Below are 25,785 nucleotides of genomic sequence, written 5' to 3' on the forward strand. Positions count from 1 at the left end.
ATAGCTGTAGAAGTTGGAAGAAGGGTTCCTTGCTTTAATCTCGGTTTCAGTAGCATCGTTGTGTGAGCACCTATGTTTCTAGGATAGCTTTTAACTATCAGTAGTTACAAATATTGTAACTGTCAGTAGTTACAAATATTCCTGTTGATCCCAAATGATTTAACAATGCAAATTTAATCTCCATCCTCTCTTCTAGAACAACACTGGATTTAGAGGTAACAAGATACTAAAAATTACTATACCTGTTAACATTTGGGGATTGGGTCCTCTGGGACTTAGGTCATCTATTACTGTGGCAGCAAACCAGGTGCTGTTTAAACTCAGTAATCATGGCTTCAAGAGGTGGGACCATTAAAAAATACCTATTCTGAAAAATTAAAAAAAAAAAAAAAAAAAAAAAAAAAGTTGATGATTTCTAGATGTAGTTCCAGATGCTGTTCATGGCTCATCTCATGCATATCCTAGACTCATCCCTGGAATTACAGGCAGCTAAGCCAGGAGTACAGGGTGGTAATGCAGCCAGAGGAACTGTAATGCTGTTGTCCTGGAAGAGAAATGCTATGAGCAGACAAAACTTCCGAAGTTGGGTTTGTGCCGCTTCCCTGTGCAAAATCTGTCTCCTCTTCGGGAATTACAGCCAGGCAGCTGAGCTTGCACTGCATCATTTCCTCAGTGAGAGCAGTGATTTATGCTGCTGCCATTACTCAGGGAACTATTGTTATGAAACATGGAGTTCAATTAATTAAGAATCCGATCTCTGCAGACTCAGATAATTGCCGGGAGAGCTGTTGGGCAGAGGCACCCACCCACACTTTATGTCCAAGCTGGCTTTAGAAAACCAATCTGTGTTGGAATGTGAAGGTTGTAAATAAGGATAAGGAAGACTGAAGAAAGTGAGGAGGAAGAGCCAGGAGCCCAAAAGGTTAAGATAAGTGCTGTGAAGCGTTCCAAGCATGCAGGTAACGGGAGGTCAGCACGGGAGGCAGATAAGGTGACCAGAGAAGCTCAGAGTCGGCCGTGCTCAGAGGCAAAGGATCTCCCTAAGACAGCAACCAAGTTCTGCAAGGACTGTGGCAGCTCAGGAAGGCCATGAGACATCAGATGGCAGCACCTGGCAAACCAGTCTTATGGGAAGTTGATTAATATAAAATAAGGCCACCCATGGATTCTTGAAGAGCTCTGAGGAAGGTGATGAAAAGTAGGGAGAGTTTCACAGATGCCTGCTGTGGAAAGGCTGTGCTGGTTGTGTGGGGAGAGATGGATGTGGGGTCAGGAGGTGCTGCCTTTCTTCTGGAGGGCGCAATGAAACTTCAGAGGGAGGTTTTCCTTGAAAAAAAAGCCCTAAATCTCTAGCACTGTATAATTTCACTTTCAAGCAAGCAGCAAGGAAAAAAATCCAACAGGCCGTATTTTTAGATGAGGGAAAAGCTGAGCAGAGTGTATTCATGGACACATGTGGTATTAAATGCCAAAGGCACCATGGAAGCAAGCAAGTATAAATAATAATTCATTATTAAACATGAACTTTGTAGAAAAGAAAAGATTTCAGAGGCAGCTGCCAGGCTCAGGTGGGAGGTAGAGGAGTTTTAAATAGACTGTGTGTGCTGAGTTTCCTGTCTCCCACTTGAGAGCTTTAGAAAGAACACGATAACAAAAGGAACAACTGCAAGCCCCTCCTTGCCAGGGATACTTTTTAGCTATGGAATTGTGAGGCCCTTTGCAGCATCCCAAAATAAAATGCAGCCCCAGGCTTTAAGAGCATCCCATTGGGCTGGGTGCTGCCGCAGGGAGCTGGAGAGCTGTCCTGGGGCATCTGGAGCTTTCAGAGAAGGTCCACTCTAAGGAGAAGGTGTGGAAAGGTAGGCCCTCAACTCTTCTGCACAAGAGTGGCTGTTTTCATGTTTTGGTGGAAGAAGTGTCTTTATAGGGATTAACACCCTCCTGGTTGTTAGACTGAGCTGCCTTGGTTAGAAATGCCATAGAAAATGTTCTGGGATAAGCAGCAGGTAAGGCAGAAGGCTGCAAGGAGAGGACACGTGCTGGGCTTGGGGTGCTGTCTGGGGAGGTGTCCAGCCCTGCATCCCTGGCTGGCCTCAGCTCTTCTCCCTGCCCTGCCAGCCGTGCTCTCACAGGGGACAGCCCTGTGTGGGGATCATCCCTCCGGCTGTGCTCTGGTCCAGAGGTGGGTGTGCTTGCCAGGTGCAAGGATCCTCATCTCTTTGTTCCCCACTGGGCCTGATTAATGCTGTTGTTCTAGAGTGGCTGATTAGTTTTCAGTGTCTTACTGAGCCTGCCATGCACCACAGGGCTCTGCAATTACAGTTTTTAAAGAGGCTCGGGAAAAACTCCTCTGCATTTACTTGTTCCCCCCAACAGCACCTCTGGAGCCCACGGACACACTAATTAACGTGTCTTTGTCTCTGTGAGGTAAAGCCCAAAGTTATGCATGCTGGCAAGCGCTGGTTGCTCCTGTGAAGGGGAACACCCAAGCTGCTTATCCTCCCTCTCTCTCTTGGGGCTGCCCCTGGAGGGTCAGGCTGTGCGGGTCCATACGGGAACACAGGAAGGGACTTTTACTCAGGAGGCTCTGCTCGCAGCAGAGTTTAGCATCTCTGGTGTCTCTTGCTTTCTTAGCATCCTTCAAAAGCTGTTTTTTCTTTAAAAAAAAAAAAAAAAAAAAAAAAAAAAAAAAAAAAAAAAAAAAAAAAAAAAAAAACCAAAATCCTAAGTGCTGAAAGATCACTAGGCTGTGGTGCCACAGAGCTGTAGACACTTACTACACCTTTATATCAGTTCCTCAGGCTGTTGATGACTCTTTTTTTGTCACAGAGGCAATTTCCCAGCCCTACATATTGTCACTGGCTCCCTCAGAGACAGCTGGCCAGATAGAAAGATTACAGCTGTGATGTGCCTTGGCAAAGCCAAAGTGCTCTTCAGGAAAAAAGCAGGGAAGCACAAGGCCTGTCCTCCAAACGCTGAAGCTGTGAATATGTTTTGCTTACAAAACTGTAGACCTGTTTGTATGGATATGGATAAATTTATATGCAATCTTCTAAATCCTTATCTGTCTCAGGCCTCCTGTCTTTTCCGTGCCTTGCAGTGAAATCTCCTCTGGAAATAGGGAATTTTTCATGGTAAGCTTGGTGAGCAAAGAGAATTGGAGCATTTGAGGATATTGGCTCCTCCAGGGCTTCAGTAAAAGGAGATTGTGGTCCTGGTGTACAGTGAGGCTGGAATGGGAGCAGAGAAGGGAAACTTTGAAGTTTGATCAGAGACTTGACATCATCTCAGAGGAGAGGAGTGGCAGAGACAAAGCAGGACAGGATTTGGTACATGGAAAGAAAAGGCATCCTAGGCAGGATTTGGCGTAAAAATTGGATGAAGATAAGCAGGGTGAGCCAAAAAGGCCGTTCCCGACCAGTCGCTTTCCCTAATCTAGGTGAAAGTGCTGCTGCGCTTCCCCGCTGTATCTCACCCGCAGTGTGAGGCTTAACATTCCTGCCTGGCACGTGGGGCGCGGGGAGGGAGCGCGGGGGAGGACCCAGCCGGACACAAAGACGGCCGGTCTCTCACCGGAATGGCATCCAAGCCATCTCAGCTATCCAAAGCCCCGGATGCCGGCATGTGGGCTCAGCACACAAGAGGCAATTCCAGCTTATCCCGGGCCAGGCCTGCTGCGGGCAGGGAGAGGCGCAGGGGGCCTTTCAGCCCTGCTTTTATTCAGCGTGGGGGTTCCTTGAGCAAGCCGAAATTTCCAATCTCGTCTGCACTTCAGGGCTAAAAACGGGAGCGAGTGGGAATAGTGGAGCGTTCCAGGGGGAAGGAAGGAGCTGAAGCAGTGGTTACGCTGCATTCGTGTGACTTGGAGCGGGGTAAATACGTGTTTGCTGACATTGTGGAAATATCAGTAGAGGGGGTAGGACAGGTTTCTCTTTCTCCCTCTCACTGTGTGGACCCTTCTCTTGGCTTTTCTCTTGTGGTGTGTTCAGAGCGTTCCCTGAGCTCTCATAGGTGGTTACATGTGGAAAAAGCGTATCCCACAGTGGAACCCCTGAACTCCACTCTTGGGGATTTAGCGTTCCCAAGTGCAGCTGCAGGATAATGAGTTTTGTGCCGCGAGTGCTGGAGCTAATCTCACTCCTGTGTGTCGTGGGACTGGGCAGCTCCTCCAAAACGGTCGTGAGGGACACTCGCAGAGCCAAGCACTGCCCAGGTTAGAGAAAAACAAGGACACACTTGGCTTTCTGTGACATGCACTTCACACCAGCCTGATGCCCCTGCCTTGCCCTCTGGGTCTGTGCATTGCCCTCTTGCCTAAAATCCTGATGAGGCGTTGGCTAAGAGGGCTGGGGTTTTGCGTGGTGGTGTTCACATGTCCTTGCTCTCCTCTGGCAGGGACACCCATGCAGCACAGGGATGCACAGAGCTGTCTCCCAGCCCGCTCAGCCCGGACTGCGTGACCACTGACTTCCAGCCCAGCAAAGCCACGTGGGCAGCAGGAGTCAAGTTACGGCTGAAGACCAGGTGAGAATGCCTTTGTCTGTGTTCCTGAAACACCTGCAAAGACAGAGTGGAAAACACTGCTTTGGCTGCCAGTGTGCCTGAGGGGCACTCACGGGGAAGGAGTGCTGAAACTTCTCCTCAGAAGCTTTTGTCAGTGCTGGTAAAGGTCATCAACCAAAATACCTCCATGGAAGTGGTGTAAGTCTTCTCTGACTTCCCAGCTTGAGGTGTCTGGCATTCTAAAATCACCTGGCTTCTTCTGAGTCTGGAAGTTCTGGTGGGAGTTTGGCGGTCATGACTTCTGAGTACTTGACTGCATTTTTGAACGATTAAATGTCTTCAGAAGTCAGGTTCCTGAGCTGCTCTGGATTGGCTGCTATTGTGGCTGAGCTTGACTCCCCTCCTTTGGCCACACATTTCAGGATCAAATCCTACAGCATTTACTCAGGCAGAGCTTTTGCTGGCATCAAAAGAGCCTCTTACATCAGTCAGATGTCATCTGACTGACCTCATAGATTTTTGTGTCTCAGTCTTTTGAGATTTGTACCATGAAGTCGAAGCAGTGACTTATTTGCAACTTTGCATTTGGGCCAGACCTTGACTTATTTGAAGTCAGGAAACTACTCTGATTTCCTGGAGCTGGTGGAAATGTGGCCCAGTGCCTGTGAGAGAGCAGCTGAGAAGGGAATTCCACATATTGGTCTTATTAGCAAGGATGCACCTCTGGAGCAACCCCCCTGACCTTAGTGGAGATGCTTCAGCTTCTGGCCACTGTAGGCAGTCAGGGGTGCTGACCCTGCCCAGCTTCAGAAAGGGCAGATTTTAGAGGCTGAAATATCTCCTCAAACTGATTTTATTGAGGAGAAGTTTATCTCTGACTGAGGAGTGGGACTCTGCATTTCCCCAGGTATGTGACCCACAGGGAATCTGGGAGAGGAGCTCTCCTACATCCAGCACCTCCTTATAACAATGAGTCATTCACCATATGCCCTCTGTAAATCCTTCTTGCCCATCAATTTAGTAGCAGATCTTCACAGAGGCTCCAAAGTTTAGCATTTCACTTGGAAAAATTTGCCTTTGGGTGCAGAGCCAATATTTTGCTTTCCTTTTCCGGCAGTGTCAGAGGCTGTGTCTGCACATCTCAGTTTGACCCGGGCTGGAGCTTTAGTTACGAACAGGAAGCTGCTTTAATGTATAAGAATGTGCCTGTTGGGAGGGTGTTTCAGACTCAGCAGCCTTTGCTTTGGCCCAGGCAGCGGGTGCAGTTCCCCAGTGCATTTGACTCACCCTGTTCCCCCCGAGACACGTGCAAGCACCTCCACACATCCTCCTGAGGGCCCTGCTGCTTCTCTCCTGTTTATCACTCCTCCAGGGACGTTTGGGTGTGGAGCTCACGAGCGCTGCCTGTGATTTGTAGCCCTGTAGCTCAGAGGAGAGTCCAGCTGCTGCCTGAAGCCTTGCCCTGCGGATCCCCTTGGTTACCTGCCGTGCCTCATTGTCTGCGTTCCGTTTGGATAATCGGGCTCACGGGGCAGCGTTCCTGCTGCCAGCCACCCAGTTCCTCCTGAGCACTGAAGGAGGCGAGGAAAACACATTCCTTCCATTGTTTTCAAGTCTCTCCTGTTGCAAGTTGCTGTGTGTTCGATATCGGGTTGTGAAAGAATCTAAGCTATGCTTGGGTTTCTGTCTTTTTAACTAATTTACTGACTGGAGAAGAATGAGAAAAAATTATTTGAATTGAGCCTGTGGGGCCGGTTCATCAGTCTGGATAAATCAGTGCAGCTCTGAAGAGCAGGGAAGTGGGCAGGGAAGCCACTACAGGCTCTGGCTGCTAGGATTTTCTGCCCTTGCTGTGGGTGAAATGATGAGAATCCCTGAAGAAGACAGGGAATAATAGGTCCTTCTCAAAGACTGTAAATCAGTCAGCTGCTTCTTTTCTATGTCTGTTCTTTCTTCCTCTTCTTCCAGCTAAGGAAACAGAGTAAAATGATAGAAAGAAGAAGAAAGTTTCAAAGAGTCTTTAACCCAGTGCTCCCCTGCTCCTCATTGTAACCTATGCATGGTCTAGGTACCAGGCTGAAGGATCTCCTTGGCTTCTCCATGTCCAAGCTGCCATCCTGTGGGAACAGCACAGATGGACTATCTTGGTGGCAAGCACTTCTCAAAACAGGGATCTGAAATACTCCTCATTTTGCAATTTAAATCAAATTTAGTGTGTTGCTTGATAAGGCTGTCTTCAAAATAGAAAGCTATCAGAAGATCCTGGTAGGACAAAGTCCTTGAACCCAGTAATCAAGAAGAGTGAAGTTTGTATACATCACCTCTGTTCCTGTTGAAGCCTGTGTCTGGTTAGTGTCAGGGAGTGCCAGTGGGACCCTTTCTTTGTGCAGGGAAAAGTCCTCAATCTAAATAGTGTCTGTCAACCCTGCACTGGGGTGAAGGGAAGATGGAGCCGCAGCGCACGGCCCGGCTCTGAGCCCTGCACTCTTTGTTTCCTTTGCTGGACGCTAGATAAATGCCTCTTTCTTGGATAAGACAGTGTGGGGGTTCCCAGAGATACGTGATAACACAGAGGTGTGACTTGCAGGACCAATAATCATTAATTACAATGTTTGACTGTTCCTAAGTTCAACGAAGGAGTGCCCATTGCTCACAGCTGCTATCACCTCTGAGCGATCCCAGCACTTTCATCTGCAGCTTGTGGCTGAGAGCACTTCTGTCAGGAAAAGCCAGTAGAAAAAATCTGTCTCTAGATCCACATACGTGGTCATCATCTTTGCTTCCACACAGGGATTTTCTTCCCAGTGGCATGGTGGGGAGTTTTTTCCAAAGAGGTCATGATGGTAATGGTAGGAATTCTGAGCAGAATCTTCTGATTCTCTTCTTCCTGATCCCTGAGAGACTTCAGGGAGATTGGTACCTGTGTCCCAGTTCCCAGATGGCACTGAGGGCGTGGTCGGATGCAACCCCGACATCCCCAGTGATGCTTATCAAAGGGGAAAAACATGGTGTCTGACATGTCAGCTGGAAACACCACGCAGGCACAACACCTGCCTCTGCCTCTGCCTCTGGGAAAGGAGCTGGAGAGAGCAGTGAGGCTGGACCAGTCTGGGACAGAGCCCTGAACTGGCCTGAACAGTATTGCCCACATTTTTTTTCTGCAAAATAAACATATTGTGGAAAAGCAGGTTGTGTCCTGGTATGAGAATATTGAGAATATTGACACATTTCACCCAAGTGTTCTCAAGCAAAGGGTTTTTTCAGTGTGTTTTTTACTTCGGGAAAGTTTTCATCTGAGCATTAAAGGGTAGGGGGTGTGGGCATGATTCTTCCTTTCCCCTACAGATGAAGAGACACTATTGGCCAAGATCCAGGATGTGAAATATAATTTCAGAGACTTCAGGTCTTTCTAATGAGTCTTCCTTCTTTTAAGTCAAAATAGTGAAGGGACAGAGCTCACTCCAGATCCTTCCTGCCCCAGAATTTACCACAAGGGCTCTGTGAGCCTAAAAAGAGAGATTTAGTGAAAGACACACCAAGCTGACGCCATTCTGGTCCGACTCCTTTCTAATTGGCCTCGTCTGTTCTGCTTATTTTTAGAGCCATGACTGAACCTTAATTAAGAGCGACGTTGCTTTGAGTAGATTGTGGCCTCGCTCTGTCGAAATCCTAATAGGCTTCTGAGTGCTTTACTTTTTCCTTTATCTCCTGCCTAATAGATGGGCAGAGAGGCGGCAGCTGCACGTTCGGATGTCTGGAAAACATCTCCTTGTCGTGCTTCCACTCCTTTAGATGTGTCCGTCTTGGAGATGGGTCTGTCCTGGTGAGAATTCAGGTGGTTGCTCTGCTTTCTGTTGGTGCAGGTGCACCCTCACCCTGGAAGGAGGGTACAATGAATTAATTGCCGGGATCAGGATCTCTCCATGTACAGAGATCCTGCCGCTGCATGCACAGTATATGGCGCAGGACACAGTGCCCCTGTCACATGGGTTTTGTTAGGTTAGAATTATCACCAGCTTGAAGTCTTGACTGCTGTGAGGATGACGAGGTAAGGATGGGCAGCTGCCCTCTTGGCTTTCTCTCTTGTTACTCAGTGCCTGGGATCAGATCCAGGAGGCACAAGCTTTGCATTTGCATCCAAATCTTTCATTTTTCCTGCAGGAGGAGGGTCTATGCTGCAGGGCCCCCTTTCTTTCCCCCCTCCCCACATGATGGGCTAGGCCATGGCTATTCCCTTCCAGCCATGCCTATTCCTTCCAGCTCCAGCAACCTCCCACACAGCCACCTGGCTGCACAGCTGCTGAGGGAAAGCGTATCCAACAGGGGCTGTGGTTGTGAGTGATGGCAGAGTGACCCTCTGGGCTTAGTTCTCTTCTCTGCCCTGTCCCATCTTCCTTGGACACGTTAATACCAGCCGCTAGTCAGAGCCATCCCCCCGGGTCGTGGAGATGTGTCCTGGTGACTACTGCTGCTGCCTGGATCCTCAGGTGGATTCTACTTTCCTTGAGAGGTTTTGCTGCCTTTATCTTCTGCATTCCTTGGCTCTGCTGAGGAAGGGTTTGGAGCTTGTGGGGCCAGAGAAAAATGACCACAAGGTCAATTGTACGAGAAGCATTGTTCACAGTTCCCTTTTCAGCCACGTGAATGATGTTTCTGATGGATGTGAGAATGATGAAAACAACTCCCCACAAGCTGTGTGGGAGTAGAAAAAGATCGGTTTATTGGGGCACTGATGACCCTGAGTGGCTGGCTTTCACTTCCTAGCTTTCTAAGAACATGGAAAAAATGCAAATGGCAATTTGAAGAACCTGGATTGTTTGCTCTGGTTGAAGATGGGCCTTCTCACACTGGCGGGCTGCACTCCTGAAGGATGCTGGGCTTGAGGTGCTTTTGAACTTGCAGAATACTCAGGTTATATGTGTACTCCAGAACTGGCAAGGAAGAATGTGTACAGAATTCCTGTAGAAGAACAGGAATCGGACTGACTACACTTCCCGTGTTTTTAGTTTGCAACCTTGAGAAGAAGATAACCTTTCAGTTGTACTGTGAAGAAAGCCTCAGATGCTGACTCATCTGTAGAGTTAGTGCCAAAGTATCTTTGTAAAGTTCCATTCCTGTTTTGCATGTAATATAAAAATAATCTTCAGAGATTACAGAGAAGAGCACGCTCATCTCTTCCTAGTAAGAGAGAGCTGCAGAGCAGCTCCTGGTGAAGGGCCTCAGGGATGTGAATGTGGTCCCTGCCGCCCAGACTGCTCCCAGAGTGTGCCAGGCTGCCACCGAGGAGCCTCCACTGGGCTGGGCATGAGGTTGGTTTGGTGGCGGTGAGGTTGGTTTGTTATTGCTTTATTGTTATTACTACAGGTCTGCAGTTTTAAATCCTACATAGAGCCTCCTGCACTAAAGTGTCACCTGTTGCTCTGGGTTTGTTGCAGGCAACTTAGCTGCACCAAAGTAACACCAGTTAAAGATCTGATGATTTATTTGCCTTCACTCAAGTCAGGCATTAGCTGCTGCATTTGCAGGTCTTATCACTCAGCCAGTTTGTCTGGGATAAATCAGGATCTGCCACATTTTCAAGACTGGGTAGATGTGGAAACAGTGGGAGGTTATCCCACACAGAGCTGGTAGGCTGGTACCAAGTGTCTTGTGACTGAAATCCACAGCTGTGCACGTGTTCTATTATTACAAGGATATCAAACAAAAGAGTTTAAAATACCTGTGGCTCAGATGATTGGCTACACAGCTCCCTCACTGTTTCTACTGATCAAATCAAGGGACAACATGCCTTGCACAGGATCATTTCATTTTCCTGAGCAAAAAACTGATGCTGATGGCTTGCACTAAAGTACTTAAAGTCTTTAAATGTCTGCAGTGGGAAAGGCAAGAATGTGGGTTATTTGTAATAAACTGTTTTGTCAATTTCCCATCTGGTAGTGGCCAGGTTCCTTATTTTCTGGCAAGGAGCTTAATGGTAGAACTTTGTCTTAAACACACCTACACATGGTAGGTAAAAAGGTGTTGGGTTCAGCTTGCCCTCTGCAGATCTCCAGTCCAGTTTCTTTTAAGACAAACCTGCCACAACAGACATTAAAGGGAAAAGCGTGTTCCTTTTTCTTCCTTCTTTTAGCAGGCGATGATAAAATAACCAGCACTTCCAAAATCTGTATGGAAAAAAATGCTGGAGAAATGGCTCTGCCTCTCACTCTCTGCCTGTGCTTTTCCATACTGTAGAACATCAGCAGGTGCTGATGTTAACTGGTACCAGGAAAGGACCTGACCCTAAAAAGCATTTTTAACTTTTTGCACTTTCCTGTACCATTTCTTTTCCCAGTCTTAGGCAGTACTGGTAGAATTCAGTGTCTGTGTGCCAAGGGCATTTTAATCTCTATACTGATGTGTTCAGGACATGCTGTACTATGGATTTTTCAGTGAGCGGAAGACTAAAGATGTGTCATATCCTTCTCTTGCATTTATTTAGTCAGAATTGTCCTGCAAGCTGTCACATTTCAGTAGGACACAGGTCCTGTGCTGCTCCTTGTTCTCCCAGGCAGAGAGTGACAAAGTGTGGAAATGAGTGCTAGAGCAGGGGAGAGATTCCTCAAGGAAAGCAGCAGGAGGATTAAGGACAAGTCCAAAGGCTGGGGCAAAGGAGAGTCTGTGTGGCCTCCTGAGGGGACTCGATCACTAATCCCCCGCTTTGACTTTCCATTGCACCACTCTGTGCTTTAAATAAGGTGTCAGTGGGGTTTTTTTCTTCAGGGCTGACAGACACAGGCCTTGGCACTGGTGACTGAAGGCACCAAAGGGCAGCCGTGCGTGCCACGCCTGGGGACACACCCTGGGGACAGACCCTGGGGACAGCTGTCTGGCCGGGGTGGGATGTGCGGCACACGCATTGCCGGCTCTTGGTTGTCACGTCTCATCCTGCATTTTTAGCAGCACTGAGGAGAGATCAAAAATCCCTGAGGAGAGATCAAAAATCCCTTTGCAGGCTTCCACCCCCTCACGGCATTCAGTGGCCCACTTGTGCAAACCCGAGAAGGGAGCGTGTTGTGGGAATGTCAGGGACATTCACACATGGTTATTGTGGGACTTGCTTGGAATGGACAAAAACACGGCAGTGAAGCACAAATGAGCACGAGCAATTTTGAATGTGGCTATCCATCTTCCTTGGGAGTGCTGGCATGTTGCTGATGTGTAACCCCTTCTGCTTTCACCTAGGCGGAGTGAAACTCCAGGACGACCTCACTCCTGGCATTCAACCAAACTCGCGGAGAACCAACCCGATCCCAGCATGATGCAAATATCTCAGGGTACGCTTGGCACCCCTTGGCATCAGTCCTACCACTCCAGGTAAGTAGCACACAGCTGTGGGAGGGAAGGGAGGGAGCAAAGGTATAGTGGGAAAATGGTACCAGTCACCTCCATACAGCTGGACAGGTTTACAAACAGCCATGGTTCAGGTTAGAGTTAGGAAGGCTTCAGTTCCTGTTTGGTTTCCCAGATAAAGTGGCTTTGTTTTCCTCCTATAAATGCTTTTTGAAGTGATTGGCAGCTAGGAAATTTAATTGCTTTAAAAATCCATCTTCCTGCAAAGATGGGAACCCACTGCCAGGATGCTGATAGAGCTTTCTGTGGATGCCCCCATGTAGAAACACAGCATGGTTGTTTCCCCAGCAAAGGAAAAGAAATCCAAAGTCTAAATTGGCCTATTGGAAAAAAAAAAAAAAAAAGGAAGAGAAGGGTGGAGGTAGCAGAGCCTGTCGGTGTAACGGAGCAGCCGACAGCGCATCAGCGACAGTGCTCCCAGGGTGAGGAGTTCAGGGAAGGATTTCCTGGTTTGGCAATGGCTTTCTGCAGGAATCAGCTCTATCCTAGCTGAACGTGCAGGGCAGCTTGAGGAAGGACAAGTTTAAATTCTGCCCTTGAAAGATTTTCCCCAGAGAAGCATAAGGGTTTGAAACTCTCCATTATAGCCTCTGGGATTGAAACATCACTTCTGCTGGCAAGGCTGATCCTTGGCAGAGGAGACGAAAGAGAAAAAAGAGCATTAAAGAAAGTGAGGAGATGGTTGCAGAAAATAAAGTGTGTTGGTCTGTGGCCTCAGCACAGCTCATGCTGGAGTGTAACTCCTTTCCCACCAACGGGCTTTGCTTCCCAGGCAGTTCCTGGCAGAGTCTTTGGCAGCATGGCTCTGTCTCCTGGGTGCTTGAGGAGGAGCACGGGGAACATCTAGTGGCCAGCTGGCTAGAGCTGTGCTGGGCATTGCCAGGGAGATGGTTATTTGAATCCAGAAGAGAGTGGTGCATTTAAATGAGTAAACCAGCTTTGTCCTGAGATTTGCCATATCTCTTCCTGCCTGTGTTCCTCTGCTTCTCTCTGCAGAGCTGCTGTGAGCAGGCTTCCTTCTGCCTTTCCTCATCCTCAACAGCCTTTTCCCCTGGGTCTGTCCCTTGTTTGGGATGTGACCTGGGGCCAGCTTCCAGCTCTGTGCCTTGCCCTGCCATAGCCCATCCCTTCCTGCTGCTTCCCTGTGGCTTTGCCAGGACAGCACAAGGGCTCACACCAGGACAGTACTTGTTGCACAGGGAACTAGAGAAAGTGATACCTGAGGAAGGGAAGCTGGGAAGAGAGGGAAGAAGGGTAAAATCCTCACGCTACATTCTCCAGTCCTCAGTGTATTTGCTTGAATCTGGAAGGGGAGATTAGCCAGGGCAAACTCTGCAGAAGTTTGTGATGTCCCCTTGTGAGATGTAAAAAGGGACTGTGACACTGTGTCACAAAGAGCTCCCTTCCCATGGATAGAAAGATCTCTGAATATCCTCCTTTTCTGATCACTTTTCTGGTGGCCATGAGTCCTCTTTGGACACCTCAGAGAAGGTGCCAAGGTGTATCTGCACCTGCTAAGCTACAAGAAAAGGTGGCAGTGCAGACTTCCTGGGAATTCTCAGACTGTTTCTATGGTTGCACCCCACTCTCCTCCAGGCACAGGCACATACATCTCTTCTTGTCAGCTTAGTTTTCTCGCAGCAAACAAGCTATCCTTGGGACAGCTGAATTTCCAGGAAGACTGCCAGGGCATAGCCTTCATCTCCATAAAAAGAAATGAAATGGGAAAAAAAGAAAGAGATTAGATTCCCCCCAGAACGCCCCTCGTGCTCCTCTCCTCCTCCTCCTCAGTGGCGTCGGTGCTCATTCAGCTTTCCAAGGGCTTTGGATGGGTTTGCTGGGCAGGGTTGATCCTCCCTGGCTCCAGAGATGCATCATCTTTCTGTCTGTATTTCCCTCCCACCCTTCTGTGGTAAATAAGAGCCATGTGTTGCAATGTCAAGCAGTTCCTCTTTGTGAACTGGGATGACTCCAAACAGGGGATGGAGCAAGGCCCAAATATGGGTTTTCATCTCAAAACTAAACATCTTGCTTCTGAGCTCACTTATAAGTTGTTGTGCCTCTCCTCTGCTGGTTTTCACTCTTCTCTCGCTGTCCCCCAGCTCCTCCACCAGCGATCTCTGTGCATACGAGCATGGCTATCTGAGGAGGAGCCCTGATCAGTACAGCTCCCGGGGCAGCATGGAGAGCTTGGACCACTCCTCCCCTGCCTACCACCCTTGCCACCTGTCCCCGGCTAAATCCACCAACAGCATCGATCAGCTCTCCCACCTCCACAGCAAGAGAGACTCCGCCTACAGCTCCTTCTCCACCAACTCCAGCATCCCCGAGTACCCCGTGGCTCCGTTCGGCAAGGAGCACCCGTGCTCCTCGGACAGCGCGCAGTCCCGCGGGGGGCTGCCGGAGGGCATAAGGCAGGCGGACATCCGCTACGTCCGGACGGTGTATGACGCCCAGCAGCGCGTCTCCCAGGAGTACGAGGTGAAGCCCTCGGCCCTGCTTCCCGGCGCCGACGGCCGGGCCTCCCTGGACGGCCGCGGCAGGCTCCACGCCTTCAGCCGGCACGGCGCGGCCTCCTCCTGGGCACAGCCAGCGCAGGGCCCCTCGGACGGCAAGAGCCAGCCCCCCAAGGGACCGCCCCTGCCTCCCGCTCGCAGCGACAGCTACGCGGCCATCAGGCACCACGAGCCCAGCAAGCCCGGCTGGACCCAGCCGAAAGGGGCCTGGGCACCGCTCGTCAGTTCCCTGTCCCAGGGACCGCTGCCGAAACCGCCCTTCGGAGAAGGGCACCTGCACACCGTGGTGGAGAAGAGCCCGGAGAGCAGCCCCACCATGAAAGCCAAGCAGAGCTATTCCCAGGCGGCCCAGCCAGGGCAGCCCCTGCTGCCCACTGGTGTCTACGCCGTTCCCTCCCCGGAGCCGCACTATGCCCAGGTGCCCCGGCCTTCCGCTGGCAGCACCGGGACGCTTTACCCAGCTCTGGCCAAAGAAAGTGGGTACTCCCCAGCCCTCCCGGTCTCTTACGACAAGGCCGTAGCCGGCGGCACCCTGGGCTCGGATGAGAATGGAAACCAAAGCACTACGAACAGGTCGACCATCTTCTACCAGCCCCCTACCACTGAGAGAAAGCACGAAGCCAAACTCATCCAGCAGAAACCTCCCAGCGTAGCAGGCCCGGAGCTCTGCCTGGCTGTGTCGCGAAAGGAGGAGCTGTTACCTCTTTACAAGGCAGCACACGGCCACCGAGAGACCACGGGTACCACACTGGCCTCCGAGCCCATTTTCCAGGGTCCACAAACCCAGCTGAGGGATGCAAGTGAGAGGAAAACCCATTACCAGCCCAAAGAGGACTGGACACCTGGATCCCAGGAGGACAAAAATGGCAGCGCACAGGTGAACGAGAGAGACACTGGTGCTCCCCACCTATGGGGTCACAGCAAGGCCAAGCAGTACGGCTTCTCTTCCTTGCAGAACATACCAGAGAGCTCCAAGAGACAAAGCAGCTCCGAGCTAAGGGAGACGCAACCAGGCGAGGGTTATTCCAACACCAAACTGTCCTTCCTGAACAGCAGCAGCAGAGAGGAGAAGGATCACAGGGAACAGGGGCACAGACAGTGGAGTGATGTGGACTCACAGGCCTTTACAAGGCAGGAGGAGGAGGGCACAGGCATGGCTCAACTGCATGCTACTGAGCCAAAGTGCAAAGAGCCCCCTTCTCCTCAGGTCCCAAAGACCTTGGATTTCGGGAGGAGCCGGCTCAGCTCTAGCAGTGCCCAAAGCTTTCCCTACAGCAAACCAGAGGCTGGCAAGCCCCGCTGCTCGGTGCTGGAGAAGGTCAACAAGTTTGAGCAGCGGGAGCAGAGCACTCCCCGGCCCCAGAGCGCTGGCATTCCCAGCTTCGGCCAGCACTATGGGCCGAGCAGGATGAGCCAGCCCGCTGGCACAAGGTGTTCCGTGCACAGCCCAGAGGACATGAGGAGCAAGCTGCCCAATGAGCCAGGCAGGGGCTCCAGCCCATCCATCAGGAACGGGAAGCTGGAAGAGGCTGACTGGTGCCCCGTAGAGCTGCAGATGGCGGCTTCGGTGAAGCAGGCAAGACCCAGTGAATACTACAGCCCGCGTCCTGAAAATGAGGTGCAAATAAGGGCAGCTCAGCTTCCGCGGAGTAGAAGCACATTCCAGCTGGGAGGCGAGCCTGAGAAGGAGATCCTCTGGAAGGATAACATCCAGGATGCACACGGGTCGCAGCTGGACACGTTGTTTAACAGGGCCTACAGGAACAGCATTAAAGACGCCCAGTCCAGGGTGCTGAGGGCCACTTCCTTCCGGCGGATCAGCCCCCCATTCGGGAACACACCCAAGAGGGTGCCCCAGAGGCCTGCCTCGGCCCACGTGGGCATGAGGAGCACGGCGGCATCCCCACACACGCCCAAGGAGAGGCACAGCATCACACCCACGGAAGGAGGCTTCTCCAGCCTGGACTACGCCAGGACGCAGCACGTGCTGCGCATCGGGGGCCGGAAGCGGCTGACGGCGGAGCAGAAGAAGCGCTCCTACTCAGAGCCCGAAAAGATGAATGAGGTGGGCATCTCAGATGGGGAGCCATCTCCTTTCTCCTTCCAGAAGAAAAGCATCCATTTTATCTTCCCAGAGAACACAGTGGCTGACCGGCGCAAGATCTTTGAGAGGGACGGCAAAGCTTCCTCCACAGCCAGCCTGTCCAAGCCGGAGCTCAAGCAGCTCCAGCAGAACGCCCTGGCCGACTACATCGAGCGCAAAACGGGGCGACGGCCATCCTCACAGGACATTGGGCTGCTCCGGGAGCGCTCCCACAGCTCCTACCTGCAGCTGGGTGGCCCCGACAGCCAGAGCCTTTCCTCCGCCTCCAGCATGAATTCCCTCCAGGACCAGAACCTTTACCGCCGCAGAGAGTCTGTAGAGCGGGTATCCAGGACAGGACGGATGTCTTCCACCCTTCCCCCTGGGCTGATGGACTGCTTGGACACGAGTGGAGATGAGAAGGTGCCAGGGCGCCAGGACAGTCTGGTCACCGGCCGGCCCAAACCAGAGAGGTGCCGGGATTACAGGCCCAGATCGGATCTCACCAAAGGCACGCAGACAGACCCGCTGGGCGCGCAGGGCCAGCCTTGCTACAGGAAGCAGGAGCAGGTCTTTGAAACAACCTCCACTGCCAGAAAATCCGGGAAATCGGTGTCCGTGGAAGACTTGCTCGATAGGTACGACAATCAGCCAGTCCCCGTGCACGTACGTTCCAGGTCATCTCCCACGGCGGATAAGAAGCACCAGGTATGTGGGAATGGGATCACGTGCACCCACAGGCGGGGCTCTCAGAACTAGAGAACAGGGTGGGGTGTTGGAGAACAAACTGATGTCCAGTCTAGGCATCAGTGATAGGACTCCATTGATTAGAGACAGATTCAGCATGTACTGAGGCAGTTTAGTGCACCTTAATTAAAAGATCACTGGTGGGGTTCAGCTCTCTCCCTGCTGGGCTGTGCCAGGGGTGTCAGGGATGCTGGGATTTCAGTGCATATGCTGGTGTGTTCTTGCTGCCCTGGACATCCCATCTGGGGTGTCCTGTCCTTACCTGCCAGCAGCACTGGAGAAGCACTGAGCTCTTTTCTGGTGGAGTGTCCTACTGGATGATGTTTTGCCTCAGCCCATTTTCCTGCTGCAAAGTAGGGAGGATTAGAGCCTGCTTTGAATTGCCTTGGCTCCCACTGTGCCTGACAGTGCTGGGGAGTGCTGGGCAGAGGCACTGCCAAATAACCATTATGTTTAGCCTCCAGCCCTGGAGGGAAACATCCAAGGAGAGAAAACTGAACAGAGACCCTGGCCCTTCCATGTCCCCTGCTTGGTGGGAACATCGCACTGATGTCACAAATGGGGAATTTGACTGACTCTGATGACAGTAAACAGTAGAACCAGGCTAAATTCTTAAAGAACAACTGCCCAGGCCAGCTCTTCAGCTGGCTGAAATCTGTTCAGACCTATTTAGGAAACTGCAACTTGTCGAGCCACATGGATTTATAATAGTGTTGGGTCTGCTGCCCCATCCCTATTTCCATGCCAGGCTCCATTCATCACGGAGAGAGGGAGCAAACAACCAAAATGTGTGGACAGGCTCCTAGCCCCAGATAGGCTGAATGTTTGGAGAGGCTCACATATTTACAGGGCAGCTGAGATCCAGGCTATCTCCTTCTACTCATGCACTTGCTCCTGGCCTGGAGTGGATTATCCAGGAGCAATGAAGTGGTCCTGAGTCAAGTGACAGGAGAGGAGGCTCTGGGCAGCATCGCACAAATGGACCAAACTGAGGTGGGGGGAAGAAGCTGCCCTCTCAAACCCGTTGTGTGCTTCATTCTACAGATCCTCCCTCAGCAGCCCTCAGCTCCCCTCAGCTCCCACACCACGTCTTTAAATAGAGTGAATTAAAAAAGCAGCTTGTGAATATCAAGTAACCGGAATGCACTTCCAGAACCACCCCTGTCTCATCCCACCATCAGTATTTTTCCACCCCAGCCAGGCACCAGGCCCATCTGTGCCATTTTGTCACGCTTGCCGATCAAAGCAGCAACAAAACCAGACGTCCAGAGAGAGAAAAATCACCAAAGTGTACTTTTCAGTGGCAGGTTGGATGACAAGCAGCCCCAGTTAATTTTTCCTTGCCCAACTCTTATCAGGCAGGAGGTACAGGGCAGTTCTTGAGATCTTTATTTCCCCCCTCCTGGCTCATTTTCAGTTGTTCATACACTCAGCAGCCAAACCAGAGGTTCTGCCTGTTGGAAGCCAAGTTGAGGAAGAGGATGAGGAGCACTGCAGACCTGCTCACAGGATCTTAATTCAGGTGCCGAAGAGGGGAGAGCCCTTATGGCTGTTTCCCAGAGGGATTTAGCTGTAACCACTTGTGGAACAAGGATTAGTCCCATAGGCAGCAAGGCACTTTGTGAAAATCCTGTTCTTAAATCCGAACTTGACTTCCAGCATGTACACCAATCCACAGGGTCTCTTTGAAAGGGAAGTATATGTTGAGGTGCTTTCTTCATTAGGTTTGTTTCTGATCCATCTCCAGTGCATAACCACATGGCGGGGGTCAAAGCCAAATCAACAGGGTGATTTTTTTTTAAAAAATATTATTTATTAAATTTCTTTTGGGCTTTTCAGGTTTTTTTGTGGGAAATGTTTATTTCCAGTTTAGCAGCAGACTTTTCTGCCTCACTCACTGTTCGTTTTTCAGGGTCTTGTGTACAGTGCTTAATGTTCCTTTCAGGATGCATACAAATCACGTTGCACTGTCACTGCAGGAATTTGTTTAGAGATAGGGAGGAGTGGATAGCCATGGGGAATGACTTGCTCTCAGGCTTTGGAAGGCATTCTCATCCATGTTTTGTTATTTTATTTTGCTTTCTCCTCGCTGCTGACGCTGTCTTGGTACCCCAGGAGCTGCTGAGAAGGGAGAGCAGTGAATTCGGCCCCATGCTGAGGGACCCCTTCTATGTGGTCGGCGCAGGAGCCAGGTGGGTGTATGTCTGTGTCCCCTGTGCCACTGCAGGGCCAGCTCTGGCCATCCCCCTGCCAGCAGCAGTTGTCATGGGTTGTCTAGGGCTAAGAAACTGCACAAACACAGTTCCAGGTGTGCTGTGCCCAGCAGACTTAGGAGAAGTTGCTACAAGCTTTTTCTTTCACTACAGACAGTAATTTACTGTCAAGTCCTCCTCATGTCATTGTGGAGCATGTTTGTGCAGCAAATTTCAACTTAGGTGACTTCTAGAATGTGTTTGATCTGCTGTTGAAACTCACACTGGATGCTACCATCACTGAAGGATCCTAAAGGAAAAAATACCTCGATGTCCCACTCTAGCTGGTTTTATCCACCCAGGATGCTGCCTCCCCAAAAGCAGGGGACTAAATCCAGGATATTTCCTTAATCATGCTCAACTGGGAGATGGCCTTTGTGCTGCTTCCCTTCATCGAGGCAGGATGTTTTGCTCAGCAACAGGGGAGAGAGAAATGTTTTTAAAAATAGAAAAGTGTAAGCACAAAACTCAATGTCTTAGGGCTTACGTAAGTCTGCGCTTAGCCCTGGATTGTTTTGAAGCTAATGAGAACTGAAGTTGATCGTGCTGTATTTACATTTAAATAATAAATAGATGTTTGCCCTAAGCCCCGAGTGCCCAAACAGCTAACTCCCATTACAGTAAAAGCCATCAAGAGGGACTAAAAGCATTGTTCACAAAAGAGCTCTGTTCCTCACAAACTTGCAGTAAATGCCAGCCCTCTCTGTGGTCACAGTGGGAGCTTACACTGCTGTCTCCAAAAGTTTCTCCATGCAGCTTTGGGTCAGGGAGTGACAGCTGGAAGCAGAGGAAGGCTCCTACTCTGGCTGATCTTACTTCTGGCCATTTTTGCCCCTAAGAACACATAAATGTTGTTTCAAAGGGACTCAATCTGCCTGTAGGATTATTTAAAAGACACACATTTACTTTGATTCGGAATAACTTTTCCCATGTTTTTTTCCTAAGAGAGCAGTGCAGCTGTTTCAATTCCTCCTGCCTCCCCTTCTCTCCTAGAGATGGCATTTCACCCTGCTGCTCAAGCACTACTTGTGCCTTCCTTTTATTTTTTTTTTTTCTTTCCCCAACCTATTTTCCAAGTAATGTCATTGAACACCCAGACTGAAAACAAGTTTATTGGGGCACGAAATGCAGGTTCCTCATTTTCATGCTTCAATGCACAAAGATTATTGGTTATTAACAGTTTTATGATGTTTGTGCAGCATAGGCATCCCACATGCTTCACAAGCACATTTCTTCTGGGAGATGGGAGGTTGCTTTCCCTTCTTGCTCAGAATTGGATTTCCCAAAAGATAAAACGATAGGAGAAGTGTTTTCCATGCATGGGCCCTTCATGGGAGGCAAGGCAGGCAGTAGGAATTACATTTCTAGGTTTCCTTGGGACACAGCTGCCCAATGTGCTGGAGAAGAGATGGGACCATCCTCATGCTCGAGGAGGGAAACCGTCAGATGGTTAAGTGAGGAAAACCTTGGTCAACAGTCACTTGGTCCGGTCAAACGTGCTCTTCCTCTGCTCCCCAGGTGTCTCAAAACATTGGGAACTGCTCCACTAGTTTCAGAATCCACAGCTGCTTCCACAGTAGGAGAGATCTCTGAATTAGAGAATCACCATCTGGCATTCCTGACAAACACTGAGCATCTGAAAAGAATACACACTGCTACTGTCCAGGAACCACAGACAATACCAAGAGCAGCCTGTCTGGAGAGTTTCCCCACCCCCAGGCACAGGCTGCCAAATTCTACTCTCAGTCACACCAGAATAAAGCCAGAACGACCCATGTCTTTGACAGAGTTATTCTTAATTTGTACCAGCACATCAGAGAACAAATTTGGGGCCCAAGTCTTCAGCATCACAGTTTGGCAGTGTGGGGATTATTTGGCAGTGCATCTCAAAAACAGAAAATGCACTGGCAGTAGAGCTTCACTCTGTTTTACTGGTTTATGTTATGGCCTCGTGGTTCCAGGCCACCTTCTCTTGCACCTGCCGGTGCCATTATTACTGCTCAGTTTGTTTTCCAGCTAAACAGCCAGACAGGCACATAGATTTGGCTCTAGCTTCCAAGGAGGATCCTCACTCCAAAGGCCAGACACTGTTTCTCAGGCTCACATGTGAACACCCTAAAAGATGTGGAAGGAATAATTCCATCTGCTGGCTTTGCAGCCTTAACATCTGCTTGCAGTTGGAATGTGTTTGGTTTGGTATTTGTCACACCTGCCTGTCTAAGGCAGCTCTTTCTTCTAACAGGAGTCCAAAGCTACAAGAGCTTTTTTCAGTTTTATCCATAGTCAAAATAGTGCATTTTTTGGCCTTGCTTTGTTATTGGAGACAGTAGAATCATTTTAATGGCACCTTTCCAAAAGGAGCAGATAACATTATGGGGATATTTGGCCAATAGAGCTGAAATTCTTAAGATTACAAGCAATTGAGAATGGAGTTTCATGGTAGATAATTTCAAAGAGTCTATCTTACAACAATTGCTACTCCCCCCATCTATAACAAACAAAATTGAAAGGAGAGTGGGAAAGGAAGCCAGGCATTGGGTTTTCCTAATATTTTTTCCACTAAGTCCCTGCTGTGGTGCTTCCTACATGTGTGATGTAGCACACACTAGAAATGATGGGAGATGGTGAGAGGGAGTGGATCTCGCTCAGGATTTCACTTCCAGTTTCAAAGCGCGGCTGTACCTCAGCTAGAGGTGACGTACAGGCAGGTACGCCAGCAGGCAGTGACGCTGGCCTCTGGTAGTGTTGATAACTTGCTCATTAAGGAGGTGCACTATAAATTTTCCTGCTCATTGATGAGTTTTTAACCTTACCATGGTCTGTCTCTTGGTATTTAGGTCTTTCAGCAAGAAAGAAAGAAGCCACTCAGAGAAAACGGCGTTCACAAGTTACTATCCCCATCCCCTCCGCAGCACAGAGGTTGTCGCCGGGCCTGCCACGCTGGTCGAGAATCACAAGCTCTCAGAACTTTCCAGGCCAGATAGCAGGACTTCTGCATTGTTCTCAGCCCCAACAGAGGCAAGGAGTCACTATCCTGAGCAAAAGCAAGGCTTTAAACCCTTGTTCCTTAACCTTACTCCTTCTGGTCCTGGCCCCTCCTTCCCTAATACACCCGCCCAGGCTCCCTCAGACTTCCAGAGCACAGGTGACAGCCAGGCTCCGAGACAGCACCATGCCAAACGAGAGGCCCCAGAGGGCAACGGGAGCACTCAGGCACAGCCTTTGGGTGCTGTCCAGGACAGATCCCCTGAGACTCCCACAGAAGAGATGATGTGGAGAAGGAAAGCCGGGCTGCTCCACAGGTCCCTCCCACCCAAAGTGGCGTGGGCTCATCCGGCCAAAGACAGCAGCTACGCGAGGGCCATGGTGTCTCCTCCGGCGGCCGGGCCGAAGCCCTCCCAGAGGTGGCAGTCCCTGCCCATGCAGAGCAGCACTTCCTCTGACCCAGAGACTCCTTCTCCCCAGGCCATGACCCAGCTCCGGATCTCGGAGTCGGGGCTGCAGCTCACGCCCCCGCCATCGCTGCAGGACGAGGACGATGAGGTGTTTGTCGTGCCTTCCCAACCACCCTTCTCCCTGCCACCACCATCCCATCCTCTTCCCGAGCTGAGCTCTTGCACTTCTGCCAACGGCAGGGAGGAGTTCCCACCTCCTCCCCCTCCCGTTGAGGGGAATGGGGCAGCTGGAGACAAATCCCCTCGGCTCCCGGAGGAGGACAGCGTGAGGTAAGGGCGGGCTGGAGCACGGCGGCTCGGGTGGTGCAGGGCCATATACAGTAAGATATGCGGGGCTGGGACAGATGGGGCTCATCCCACATGCTCTGGGACCCCCAGCTGCCGGCCGGGCAGGGAGCTTGCACGTTGTCAGGGGACAGGGACTGACAAACTCACTGCTGGTCTGCCACGAGCGGCCTCAAAGGATGTGGCCAGAGCACCAGCGGGTGCACTGACAGGTGCTCCCCAAAACCCCCAGGACAGGGGACTGTGAGGAACATTCCTGGGCTGGTTCTCCCTGGAGGTTTCAGTATGGTTGCTTCTGACCCTCTCTGGCACAGAACTCGAATGGCTGCTGGATCTTTCCAGTTACTCAGTTTTGAGAGACAGCTGTGAAAATCCATGATGGGTTTTTCCAAATAATTTGTCCCAGAATATATTTTGGACCTGGCAGAAAATAGTGCTGTTATGAAACAGTGACCATCTGCCAAGAAATGACAATCCAAATATGTCACAGTCAGGCTCTATAGGGAAATTCTCCTGAAGGACAGGACTTTGGGTGAGCTGCCCAGGTGGTTTTAACTCAGCACAGCTTTCCTCACTCCCGGGGAGCTGCTCTGATATCCATCTGGGTAGGGGCTGTACTAGTGATTGGCTTTTCCATCACAGCAAGGACAAATGGGTAGAGGCTGCTCAGGGTGGCACTCCTGGGTGGGCAGGCGCAATGTCCCCGGCCTGCCAGCAGAAAACAAAGTGACTTGGGGTTCACTAGTTCTTTTTGTGTTGGAAGGACAATCCAACAGTGCCCCGGTTCAAGGGACAAAACAATTCTGGTGCCAGTGGCTTCACACTGTGGACCCTCCATATTGGAATGAGAAGCGAGACACAAACAGAAGTGTGAGAGAAGGAAAACTTGCTTCTTTTAGGCCTTTACCTTGTGTTCACAATGGTCCTGGTAGGTAGGTTTCTCTTAATCTCACAGAATGTTTCTGTCCATAGCAGCTTCAAAAGCTTTCCCAAAGCCCTGGCCGAGAGGGAGATGACAGGGTTGGGCACCGGCACCAGTGAAAATAACTGGCCAACCTCATTAAAGAGGACTGGCTCTCCATCTGCTATGGATCAGCAGCACCAGTCCCCTGCTTCTTCTGAAGGGCCTCAGAGCACTGACAGACAGCCCATAACTCAGCCTGAAGGTAACCCCAGAGAGCCAGCATTGGAAAATGCCAGCCTGGACTCCGGGGTAACCAGCACAGCACCCCCGGTGAAGGCAAAGAACAAGACCCCAGAGGATATTAAGTCAGAGGCTCTAGCAAAAGAAATTGTCCATAAAGACAAGTCTCTGGCTGATATCCTGGATCCAGATTCCAAAATGAAGACAACCATGGACTTGATGGAAGGGATTTTCCCCAGTGGAACCAGCGTGCTGAAGGAGAACAACATGAAGAGGAAGATGTCGCAGACACAAGCCAGCAGGACGGCAGTGGCGGGTGACACGTAAGCATTGCTGGGCAGAGCTCCCTGCTCCCTTGCTCCTAAGAACAACCTGTGCCAAATTTTTTCTGCATGTCTATAGGTGAGAGTGAGTTTTGCAGTTCAGAGGTATGAGGCCTGGCAGGGCATTTCCAAACAGCTTTTCCTATGAGCTGGCTCTGTGTTTGGGCTCTGAGCTCTCCTCTCTGGGCTGCGTAGAAAACAGTGCTGAGCTTGGGAACAGAGGAGGAAATGAAACATCCCTGGAGGTATAATTGGATTTTGCTATCTGAACCTTAGTAATCTGAAGCAGTTCAGTCCAAAGCAAAGGAACAGAGATACAAAAGTAAAATCAGGAGGAAAGTAACGGCAGGCACAGAGATAACAAGAGGCCAGATTCTGGAAGGAGTAATGGGGGGACATACTAAGATAGCCCAAGTCCCCCAGTGTGGGTTAAGACACAGACTCCCAAGTGGCAGCTGGGGAACTGTCCAGAGGTCAGGTGTACTGCATGGTGCCAGGTAAGGTCAGTCTGGCCACCTCCAGCCGAGCCGTGCTGGCTGACCATCAGCAAGGTAAATCCTGTGCAGAGCTGTGTCCAGTTACCTTTAAACCCAGTGGCTGTGCTGTGCTGGGACAGCAGCTGATACACACCCCCCGAGGGCAGGAATCTGCCTTGTCCTAGTGGGAAATTACACTGCAAAGGTACCAGAGAGGGAGTCCTGGAAAATCGTGGATCTAAGCACCAGGAAAAGGTGGGCTCAGACTGAACTCTTCCTTTTTCTTCACTGTGGTGTAGGAGAGAGGAAAAGGAAGCTCCTGTCACCCTGATCACCTGTCCTGCTTACTACAGCGTTTCAGCACCCAAAGCAGAACTGCTGAATAAAATCAAGGACTTGCCAGAAGAAATAGGTGAGGAAGAAGAGCTGCTGGACATCAATGAGAAAAAGGTAAATTCAGCACACAGCACTGTTTGCTGCTCACATTCCTGAAATAATAATACGCCCTGAAGAGAAACACATTTCTATTTTATGTCAGCTTTTGGCAGCACCCAAAATTGCGTGGGAGCGCTTAGGCCACCTGTGAAGCTTCGTTAGAGTGACCCAAAT

General features: G+C 50.4%; 1 protein-coding gene across 5 annotated transcripts in view; it reads left to right on the plus strand.

Annotated features, from left to right (window-relative positions):
- The window catches only part of SHROOM3 (shroom family member 3), a 69,567-nt gene that overhangs the window by 39,872 nt on the left and 3,910 nt on the right, over positions 1 to 25,785 (plus strand). For 3 of the 5 annotated variants that reach the window (XM_040064011.2, XM_040064010.2, XM_040064014.2), the window contains exons 2-8: positions 4,396 to 4,524; positions 11,728 to 11,859; positions 13,998 to 17,202; positions 19,357 to 19,433; positions 22,331 to 23,218; positions 24,206 to 24,700; positions 25,476 to 25,626. In XM_040064011.2, coding sequence (XP_039919945.1) covers positions 11,801 to 11,859; positions 13,998 to 17,202; positions 19,357 to 19,433; positions 22,331 to 23,218; positions 24,206 to 24,700; positions 25,476 to 25,626 — 4,875 coding nt within the window. In that variant the 5' untranslated portion in view covers positions 4,396 to 4,524; positions 11,728 to 11,800. The remainder of the gene's footprint in view (positions 1 to 4,395; positions 4,525 to 11,727; positions 11,860 to 13,997; positions 17,203 to 19,356; positions 19,434 to 22,330; positions 23,219 to 24,205; positions 24,701 to 25,475; positions 25,627 to 25,785) is intronic. The other 2 variants (XM_058420598.1, XM_040064012.2) reach the window with 2 other exon arrangements.

Source organism: Hirundo rustica, chromosome 5 (assembly GCF_015227805.2).
Source record: "Hirundo rustica isolate bHirRus1 chromosome 5, bHirRus1.pri.v3, whole genome shotgun sequence".
Classification (NCBI taxonomy): domain Eukaryota; kingdom Metazoa; phylum Chordata; class Aves; order Passeriformes; family Hirundinidae; genus Hirundo; species Hirundo rustica.